The 11630-nt window shown below is 41.7% G+C and overlaps 1 protein-coding gene across 1 annotated transcript in view; it reads right to left on the minus strand.

Annotated features, from left to right (window-relative positions):
- Nucleotides 1-11125, minus strand: part of TMEM233 (transmembrane protein 233) — a 27785-nt gene extending 16660 nt beyond the window's left edge. Inside the window, exon 1 of the mRNA XM_018572387.1 lies at nucleotides 10942-11125. Coding sequence (XP_018427889.1) covers nucleotides 10942-11121 — 180 coding nt within the window. The 5' untranslated portion in view covers nucleotides 11122-11125. The remainder of the gene's footprint in view (nucleotides 1-10941) is intronic.
- Nucleotides 11126-11630: the final 505 nt, after the last annotated feature.

Raw genomic sequence — 11630 nt, forward strand, 5'->3', positions numbered from 1 at the left:
TTTTTTTTTTTACTGTGACCTTATGTAACTAAACTAACAATACAATGACACCTCTTAAACTTTAATTTGAATTGCTTAGGGCAGTGATTTAAAGAATATGTGGTTCACTGAAAAATATAATAAGGAAAAACTTACTTCTCCATCTGCTGTTGAACATGATCCATTGTTGAGTTACACAGGCAATCCCCTTTAATGGTTACATTTTGAAAAATATTTGTGAAATTTACTATGAGTATGTCAAATAAATGTCTGCTTGTTAAAGTGAAATGAGTACAATCACCAACATCTGTCCCAGGGTTTTGCACATCCTAGCAAAAAAATAAGTAGCAAAAATTACCATTGTATCATTTTTCAAAGTGAGATTTTAAGAGGGCCCATAAACATTAGATGATAGACGTCTGATCCATATGACATTTTGGTGGGTTAAAGTAGTATTAAAATCTCAAACTTTTTTTAATAATGAATCCAGATCAAACAAATATACATTGGCCAGAAAAGGATTTCTTTATATTTTTGCCAAAGCACTTACAGTCATCATGTTTCCAACTCTGTAAACTCCACTTTCCTATACTTCCTGTACAGTACAAGATCACAAGGGAAGGTCTGCAGCAGCTGGCTAGTAGCTATCTGCTAGCTTGCTGAAGGAGGGGAGAGGCTTGCCTTGCTGTGCTTGTGAAGACACACACAGGATTCTAGCGCACACAAGGGCGGCTTTATAGGACCCTGCAAGGAAAAGAAGCCACCCTAAAACAGGATATCCGGGCCAGTGCTCAGGAGACCAGCAGATTCTGCTGGATACTAAGGAGGTTATTCACTAAGCTGCCAAAGGCAGCCGAGTGAATAGCCTAACCGAAGTGAAGTAAGCTATTCACTTCAGTCCTCTACGGTTCAATTCAGCCTTACAACAGCTGGCTTCGGCTCCCTTCGGTTCAGCCGAACATGCATAGCATGCAGTGCATAGTGTCTTATGCACTTTAAGCACACAGGTTGAAAAAATTCTGACCCATGCAGATAACTCCTTCTTGTAGTTAAACCTTAAAATTTTATATTGAATAAAAAAATAACAAATAAATGGAAACGCAAGAACATTCCAATGTGAAAATCACATAACTATAAATATAGTACTCTTTCCATTTAACCACTTGCTGCCCAGAGCAACTTCTTACATTTGAACACACATGATAAAATCTGAATTTTTGGCTAGAAAACAGCTTCAGAGGCCCTGAATAAATTTTTTTTCACTCAGCTTTATTGCTATCGCATAGGGGGCTAACAAAGCCCCCTATATAATAGCAGATATAACGTGACAGGTCCTCTTTATGGAGACATTAGGGGTCTTTCAGACCCCTAATGTCACCTAGGGACCCAAAGAAGCTAATGAAGCCGAGATCTGTTTCACCAGCTTCTTCTGGCTCTAGGAGCCGGAGTATGTGCCCAGTGACACAGCAAGTAATGCAATGCACATCACTTCCGGGTGCCGCGATCGGAGGAGAGATCAGCGGCTGGAAGCTGCTAATCTGTCCTCCAATCTGTCGGGGGAGACCCGCCGTGCCGGTCCCAAGCTCACACGGGGGACAGTGGAGCACGGGAAGCTGATGCCGGCACAAGCGGCAGCAGAAGGAGGGGGTGACACATGCTGCAGCACCATACAAGTGATCCAGCACCTGTACAGATGCTGGATCACTTGTAATTAAACAGTAATCGCTGGCTGTTTAAAATGGTACCAAGAACATGGCTGCAACAGCAGCCATTTTCTTGGTAGAACCAGTTCCAGCGGAGGACGTACATTTACGTGAACCCGCTGGAAATGGTTAAAGGAGAACTATGAGGTGAGTGATTTCCACTCATCCTCATAGCTAGAACCGACCTGTGACAAATAAGCTGTCACATGTCAGGCTCTATCGATTGGGAAGTGAGCAGAAGCATGCACCAATCTGCTCACTTCCTGATTGTCTCCATGCAGTGAGCAGACTGTGAGTCAAAGCTCCCCACAGGGATTCCCCCCTCCCCTCTCCGATCCTCCAGCGCTGAGTGGAGGAACGAATGGGGGAGGGGGCAGGCACAGCTGAGAGTTTTGTTGGGATCTGTCCCGGCTGTGGCGCTCTCAGTATTGCCTGCGATATACTGAGCTTTGGCAGACAATAAGTACTATCCTTGTCGCACTCCTTACCGATATATGTCCCTTGTAGTGGGGGGTGCTCGCAGTGACCGCGGATGGCGCCGCGAATGTCAGCAAAAATGTAGAAATGTCACCAGCACACCAATCCTTTTAAGATAGCAAAAGCTTCATTTATTGAAGTTTTTTGTCATATGACCAAACAAGCGCTTTCGGGACCGCGCAGGGTCCCTTCATCAGGCTTTAGCATTGAGCACCTTCATCAGGCTAAAGCCTGATGAAGGGACTCTGCGCGGTCCCGAAAGCGCTTGTTTGGTCATATGACAAAAAACTTCAATAAATGAAGCTTTTGCTATCTTAAAAGGATTGGTGTGCTGGTGACATTTCTACATTTTTCCCCTGTAGATTAGATCTCAGACGGTGGAAAGGAGAACTGAAATCTGAGCAGGGAACGTGTGTGGATACGGAACTTACTAACAGAAGATAGATGACCTCTTGCTCTTATCCTACCCAGTAACATACATTTAGGGAACCAAACAAGATATACAACCTGGCTGTGCTGCATGGCATAGCTCTGCAAATATCAGGATTGGCTGGACAAAATTAGCAATCCTTTGGGAGGTGAATCAGCTCTTATTTAAGTATTTTTTCCAAAACAATGAATTGTTCTGTTACAATTTTTCAATGTCAGTACACTAGAAGTAAACATACATTAGACAAATGACACAGATTTGGGTCAAGTAGCATCACAACAGGTGATGTAGTCTGATATCGGAGGTCCATGAAGAAAACAGCAAAGACGCTAGTGTAAAGATGCGCAAACATCAACAACAATAAACGCCTAAATCTAAGCATGAGTAACAAGAACCAAGTATTACATGAAGTACGAATGAGCTGGGTATGATTACCATCATTCAACGTAGAGTGTCCCTGCATTTACTGGGGAGCTTGTTATAATGAAGTAAGATAAGTTGAGCTTAGTTGTGTAAGTACTTGAGTGGAGTCTAGCTTTAACCCACTGACTGTCAAGGGACTGTACAATACTTCAATGTATCCATTCTAGGTAACAATTAATGTATGAAATACATCATGACACTTGAAGAGTCAAAACAAGCTCTTGGCTGCACAGATGCCAATTACAAAATACGAATGTAGCTGTTTTGCAAAAACACATGGCCCCTGACATCACCGAAGGGCCGCAGTGACACATTACATGAAACCCCTACAGATCACAGCTGTTACAGCCCCTTTCCAAATCAAGGTTTTCACATTGGTCTTCTTACAAACTTGTGCCACATTTTATATGTCTATCAGTAAGATATCTCTCTCTCTCTCTCTCTCTCTCTCTCTCTCTCTCTCTCTCTCTTACACTGTATCTATAGACGGAGTCATGCACCAGTTGTAAATAAAATGGCCTTTTTAAAGCAAGAATAAGCCCTGTAAGAAAAAGTACTGGCTAAAAAGTTTCAACAATTGTGGGGTTAAATCCATATCAGACACATGAACAATTTTAGGAGCAGAAAAGTAAATCTCCATTTCCCTAGCTACTTGTTAAATGGCCCTGCCAAAAACACACTCTCCTTGTTAAATGGCCCTGCCAAAAACGCACTATGAGATTAAAAGGGAAACCTCATGAACACAAAGGGGTTGATTTACTAACCTTATAAACACACCACGAACATGTATACACCTCTGTAGTGTGTTCCCTCCCAGCATGATCTATGGGTGGAATCTAAACACCTTTGTAGTGTGTACACACCCAGCAGGTGTGTTGTGCAAAGCCAAGCATTGAATTGCAAGGTGATGTTGTGTAAATTAGCTCTATGTTGTGTTGCTTGCGTTGATGAATGCAGGAATGTAAATGCATGAGCTAACCATTTTTGTCTAAACTGTGAAGCAGCATTATATATGCATCATGTGCATGATTTTTCCATATATGGCATTGGTGGAAATATGCTTTTAGAGACTTTTTGGTTGATAAATACATTTTGCTGTGTGAAAATCACACGCACCTGGTGTGTGCGTGTGTTTAGGTTAGTAAATCACCCCCAATGACTCTTGTTGGAGTGCTTATATACAAAGAGAGGTTACTTGTAATCCACAAAAAAGGAAGGGTGATGCTTTCTCCTTTGGACAGAACCCTACTGGTGGCACCAAAGCTCCATTACAGCAAACAAGTTTGAGGCATACTGTATGTGAGTGGCAAAAAATCTCCAACCACACCAATGCTTCAGATGCTCTCCTGATGTGTTGCTTGCATGTCCCTGGGAGCCAAGCGAGAGGTTGCCTCCCGTCTCAAGCCTATGCCTGAATCTGGTGTCTTTGTGGTCCTCTCTCTCTCCAGCTGATTCTGTGCTGGGGAAGAGGTTGGTAGGGTGGACCACAAACTCCAGATTTTCTCATCCCTGGTGTCTAGTGGGCTCCTTCCTCCCTGCTCTCCTGGAACAGCACTATCTATCCTTACAGCCTGTTCTCTTTTCCAACTCTACAGCTGGCATTCCCTGGCTGTGTGGCTCCTGTGGCTTAAAGGGGCCGCCATCCAGGGCTACACTGTGCCAAACATTTAGGGGTTTTGAGGAACACACACTTTGTTCTGCCTTTTATTCATAGAAATACGGGAAACCAACTGATTTCGGGCACTCTGTCATAATGATCAACTTTGAAATAAGGGCTGCCTTTACAGAAAAGTAATGAGTGGCTTCCCGTGCCACTCATTTTCTCTCTCTTGAAGAGCTATAAAAGTGTCAGATGCCTGATCCCACGCAAAGGGGGACACGCAAAACACAGCATGCAAAGGGGGACCAGGCAGCCAGCACTCCCAAAGTGTTGACCACTAAAGATTTTTCTGCAGCAGTAACTCTTGAAGAGAATGAAGATCTGCAATGGAACGGGTGAATATTAAGTCTTTTCTTTACAGGCAGACCTTATCTTTCTTGCAGCTTTCTGTGCAATGAAATGCAGTAAAAATACCGCACAGAGTGAAAGGACAGTTAAAAGAATGTTTCCTTAAAAAGATTATATTTTAGAAAAGTAAAAGCTTCCAGCCACAGTTAGCAATTTGATATGAGGCTGGAAGAAGAGGTCAAAGTCAAGCATGACACCTAGAACACAGGCATGGGAGGAATTCATAATAACTGATAATGAGGCTCTGATATGCCAGATAAAAAAAGCAGATGTATGAAGTAGCATGTTAAGCTTTGCAGAAGAGAAAACAATGTTCTAGTATCACCATGAACTGACAGAGCTAAATAAACTAAAATAATAATGTTAAAGAAAATAGAACTGGACCTGGTATACAAAGCTATAAAACCTACATGTAATAAACATAAATAATAAATAAATCTGAGAACAAAAATCTAATATATTGTAGCTTACCATTCCTTAGATATGGTGGCTGCATTTGTTTTCTTTGTTCGGGGAAAAACATTTTCAGCAAGTACAGAAAATACCTGTAGCATGGCCCTATAAACAGACACCCAGTTGGTATAGCAAGCGAGAGTTTGTTTACATTTGCAAAGCTGACTGTCAACTTTCTGCTCAGCCTCCTATGTGATAGCAATAAAGTTAAGTTAAAAAGTTGTAAAAATATTAAATAAAGTAAAACAAAAAAAGTTTTTAAAGCACCTCGACTAAATGCTCTGGCAGCAAATGGGTTGAACCCCAGCCTAGGTGGCAATCATGAGTCCCTATATAGATACAGTGTAGGAGTGAGTGTAGCCACCCAAGAGACAGGATTACTAGTGTAGGTGAATAAATGCCTGAAAAAAGGAACACTAAATTAGCCACTTCATCTAAGGACTGGTACGCAGTAATATATAACATTTTGGTTTTAGGGGTTATATACTGTACACTTTAAGGTATAATCAAAACCAAAGCATTGTTTTAAATTGAGAAGGGAATGGTTAGAAACTCTTTCGATTTTTATTGTTCTGTGTGTCCCCACTATGGAGATTCCCTCTCTCGGTTTGTCATAGTGACCATTTCAAGGCACCCTTAAGGTAGGCAAAAGGCACCATGGCACCTTGGGTGAGAAAGCCTGCTCTAAATAAACCCCAAAGTGTACAACCAGAGAAAAGAGATGTTATAGTTCAGCAGGTGACTAAGGGGCTGATTAATACGTATTTGCATGGTACTACCACCAGTAGATAGAGCCAAGGAGCATCAGAAATCCCTATGCTCCTCAGTGCCATCTAGTGGTGGCAGTGCTGTGCAAACTGCAAATGCCATTCACTCAGCTATATGTTGGGTGGAATATTTATAGCTCAACCCCTTTGGCTCCTAGACTCCACTTGTAATTGAAATATGTTTGGAAGGACTCGCTGTTGAATAAGATGTAGTTTCTATTGGATTTGAAATTCTAAGGTCCTTTAGTATGAGGCATTTCAGAGAAAAATTCTAGCAAACCCAACAGTGGGCGCTCCAATAGGTCGCTGTAAGAGAGGACGCTGGCTAGGTTTGTGTGAACACTAAGGGAATTTATTTTCTGGTTGAACAGGATATCCAAGTAAATGGTATTATGTAGCAGAGAGTAATGAAATGATATATGGGTACAGTACATTTTCACAAAATAGCTTTTGTTCGTTGGCTAAATGAATAATATTTTGATGGATGGATCATTTGTTAAAGTATAAATAGAATACCAGTATATGACCACCAATGGAAAACTAGTCACCGAGGCGGGAGGAGACATGAATTCTGGCTGACTTGTTGTGCGTAATGAGGGTGAGTTTTAATTGCACATTATTAGGAGATTAATCTTATATATGAAAGCTTGTTGACCTGCCACGCAGGAACCTTTGAATTACCTAGTAGCTTCATTATGTTGCTTAGTTGTAAAGTGCTGTACATTAATTATAGTGTATAAATCTCACCGTGCTAGCCACAATTATACATTGTACAGTATAATAGCCAAGGTCACTGAGATATAGTGTATATGTCATTTTTCTATGGCCATGCAAATTGTGCATTTAAACTGAAAAGTGGTGGTGACTATAAAGAAGGAATGAGAAAGAAGTCATTATTTTGTCATAAACAGTTCTATACACAATGCAGATATTATGTGCCAGAAAACTAGGTTGGCAGCCATTTATTTCTAGTTTTTGCCAGAAGATCTGTTTTTTTTTTTTATAAGCTGAATTTCAGGCAAATTGCTAAATATGCAGCTAAACTACATTTAAATGAGCTGCTTTACTTTACTGCCAAAACATTTCTATTTTCATCCAGTCATAAAATTTTCACATTTACAGGTGCCCTTATGGAACATTAAACGGTCCCCCTGATCTGTGAATACCCAGTAAAAGGAAAAGCAGCACACTGATGAGCTCATCTCTCTGTCACTCTGCTCTCTCCTCCATTTAGAAAACTGTGTTAGCACATGAGTATTGCAGACTAACTGATTGTCTCCCTGTGCTTATTACCCTTTCCCCAGTCTGGGTTTTGTTGTACAGGGACTGCAGCAAACTAATAACAAGTCAAATGTGGGCACTTGCACTCAGGGCCATCCCTATAATGAGGCTGTTGCCTCAGGCGGCATCTCTTTGGGTAACGTGGGGGGAGGGTTAGGGGGGAGCAGCAGGCTCTGACCAGAGTGTCACAGGTGCTAGTTTGCTAAGAACCGGACGGGGAGATGTGTATGGTCCATACACATCTCCCCACCCAGCTCTTAGCAGCCTGGGACCCTCTGGCCGGTGTTCTGCCCAGCTTCTGGCAACCAGTGATGTCAGTGAGCTGGGTGGGATGCTGACCAGAGATGGGCGGTGTACCATCAGGATGCTGTCCAGAACTCCATTAGCATGCACCACCAGCACCCCATTAACCCCTCCCTCCCAGAACGTGACCACCAGCATCACCTGCCTCAGGTGAAAATTATGCTAGGGACACCCCTGGTTACCCTGCTTCTATTTAAAAAATACATTTCATGATGTATTTATGAAAAGAAGGCTGCATTTATTTGGGTCTTTTGTATCTGCCTTAAAACTTTTGTACTTGATACAAGCCCAGACTGAGCATGTGATGAAAACACAGTTTAACCTTGTTACAGCTTACTTTTCTGTATTTAAGGTAATCTATACTCTATAGCAGGGGTGGGCAACTCTGACCCTCCAGCTGTGGTGAAACTACAAATCCCATGATGCATCTGTCCCTGGCAGTCATGCCTGCGGCTGCGAAAATTTTGCAATGCCTCATGAGATTTGTAGTTCCACAACAGCTGGAGGGCCGGAGTTTGCCCACCTCTGCTCTACAGTAATCTTCTAGAAATTACAAGTAATGCTATCTATGGAAACATGTATAAGAGAGACCCTATACCTGCATACATTTCTATGCTGTGTTATGTAACAAGCGCTTCTCAGTTTGTTTATGCTACTTCAATACTTTGTGTTGTATATTGAAAGAATAATTAAATTAATATAGGGAGCATAGTTGCAGATTGACTGGATGATGATAAGTCCAGCAAGAGCCCCAAAAATTGGAAGTGTTCTGTTATCGAGCAATAATAAAGAGAAACTAGAGAAAGAAGAAAAAGGTTAATAGAAAAAGTGAAAGGAAAGAAAAAAGGGAGAAAGTACAGTTACAATACAATTCAAGAAATTATGGTTAGGAGGACCTTGCTCGGGAGAGCATACAATCTAGTAGGAGGGGCAAGTGATACAAAAGGCATTAATGAGGGATGAGTTGATGGAAGAAGTAAAAGGACCGTTATTATGTGGAGGTAGGATAGGCCGGCGGAAGAATTAAAAGGACCGTTATTATGTGGAGGCAGGATAGGCCGGCGGAAGAAGTAAAGGGCAGTTATCATATGGAGGTGGGATAGGCTGACGGAAGAAGTAAAAGGGCAGTTATCATGTGGAGGTGTGATAGGCTGACGGCAGAAGTAAAAGGGCAGTTATCATGTGGAGGTAGGATAGCCTGACGGCAGAAGTAAAAGGGCAGTTTTCATGTGGAGGTGGGGTAGCCTGACGGAAGAAGTAAAAGGGCAGTTATCATGTGGAGGTGTGATAGGCTGACAGCAGAAGTAAAAGGGCATTTATCATGTGGAGGTGTGATAGGCTGACGGCAGAAGTAAAAGGGCAGTTATCATGTGGAGGTGAGATAGCCTGACGGAAGAAGTAAAAGGGCAGTTATCATGTGGAGGTGTGATAGGCTGACGGCAGAAGTAAAAGGGCAGTTATCATGTGGAGGTGGGATAGGCTTACGGAAGAAGTAAAAGGGCAGTTATCATGTGGAGGTGGGATAGCCTGACGGAAGAAGTAAAAGGGCAGTTACCATGTGGAGGTGGGATAGGCTTCCCTGAAGAGATACGTTTTCAGAGATTGCCTAAAGGTGGACAGAGTAGGAGATAGATTGGGGTTGGGAGTTCCAAAGGATGGGAGAGATTGTGGAGATGATCTGGAGGTGAACATGGGAGAAGATGATGAGGGAGCTAGATAGTAGAAGGAAGGAGCAGAGAGCATGGTTTGGGTGATATTTTGAAATGAGGTTGGTGACCTTGTGGTTTTCTACCTGTTATACTTATTTTAAGAGTTTTTACATTGGTCTACACATACTTCAATGCATACAACAATGGGAAAGTGAATCATTGTCTTAAAAAAAAGCAAATTTGTTTTCAAGTGTCCGACATAATGTACAGTATGTTCCAATTACCTTACAATGGATTGGAAAATGATGAAAAGTGGAGCAAAGGAAACTGGACATGTTATTCCCAGCAAGCGAACTTAGGGATAAATCTAGTTGCTATCAGCAACCGTCTTATGTTCCCTTTGCTTAAGATTTCATAAATGTACCCAGCAGTTGTCGCTGCAGGTCAGCCATTTTTTTTAATGACAGCAGCTGCTCACATGATGATGTACTTCTAATGTATAATTGCTATTTCAGACAAGAGTTAATATACAACCATTTGCGGAATTTTAAATTGCTTCAAGATCGCTCATTATTTGTACCACCAAGACTCATTCCCTGTCTAATGGACAAATGTCCTTCTGGAGATTTATGGCCCTAATAACTTAATATCAAGGACACTTTGCTTTTATTTTATGGCCGCTACTTAATATTTTTTACAATCAGTATAAAGCATACTGAGAATCGCTTTAACTCCCATTCACATAAATTGGATATGAAAAGTCATTAGCTAAGCATGATCATATTAGCATTATTTCACTATATTAAGGCTACGTGACTGCCGTTATCACATCAATTTTGCAGCTACAAAATGGGCAGCAGGTAATAAACAGTCATAACAGTCTAGGATTTCTGCACACTGATCTGTGGTACTGCTAGCTGGGACTTGGACTCTCTTCTGTCACACACTGGACCTTCTATATTTGTAAAATGAGTCAACAGGCAAGAAATAAAACCCAAAGTGCTTAGCTTTGAATTATAAGTTCAATGTATATTTTGTAGCTCTATTTGATAAATAGAGGGGAATTTACTAAAACTGGAGCAGACAGAATCTGGAACAGTTGCATATGGCAACCAGCCAGCTTAATTTTTCAAAGCTTAACTGAACAAACTGAAGATAGAAGCTGACTGGGTACTATAGGCAATTGCTTCAGTTTTGGTATATTCTCCCCATAGTTTATAACAACTAAATAAATATCACATGCACACACACTAATTATATATTTAAAATGAAAGCAATTTTCAAAGTGTAGTAGCCCGTATAACCTAGTAACAAAGGCTCTGACAGCCCCAAACTAATGAAGATGGCATCCAATTGGTTGCTAGGAGTTACTGCACTTTCCAAATCATCACTGCGCTGTGGCTTAACACATAGGCCAGTTGCTTTGCTGCAGATTCCTTCATAAAGAGAGTAAATGTTTAGTACTTACCATTATAGAGAACACGAATGCAACAATGTTTATCGGATATGCCGGGCAGAAACAGGCGAATATCGATAAGATCAAGTAATTGCTGGGCATGGGAGGTGGCGGGGATTCATTGTCAATGTTAGTCGCTGGGCCCTCTTCTAAAGCCCTTTTGATTTCTGGACTGGATGGAGTTTGAGACATGGAAAATTCAGTGCACAGAAAGGGGTCTATCCAGAAAGGTTCAGCTGTCTTCTTTGAGGCTGAGGGGCGGCTATGAAACCCAAGTTGGGATTCAAGGAAGAAGTGATCTCATCTCGGCTGATGCCTGATCAGCAAAGGAGCAGCAGCCAGGGTGCTAGTGGAAGAAGGCAGACACAAAGCCTTGCATGTAGTCCTCCTCACATGTGAAATGCAGATCTCTTGAGTGGAGTTGACTCTTAAATCCTTCTATTGCTATTTGATGCCCGGAGCAGGCCGGTTCCATCTAGGACAGAGCTAGTGCTGTTTATCTCCTGGCAATATGGGGTACTTCTCTCAGGATGTGGAAATACTTATTTTAATACACTGCTATTATGTAATTAGAAAGTGGCAAGTGTTAGAGAACTTGTAATGTCACAGCATCTATCATGGCTCTGACACAGTATCACATACTGGCATGGCAGATTATAATGTATAACAGCTGCATTCCAAAACAGAAAATCACTGATTGC

The sequence above is a fragment of the Nanorana parkeri genome, unplaced genomic scaffold, assembly GCF_000935625.1.
Source record: "Nanorana parkeri isolate BGI_ZX_2015 unplaced genomic scaffold, ASM93562v1 scaffold2016, whole genome shotgun sequence".
Taxonomy (NCBI): Eukaryota; Metazoa; Chordata; class Amphibia; order Anura; family Dicroglossidae; genus Nanorana; species Nanorana parkeri.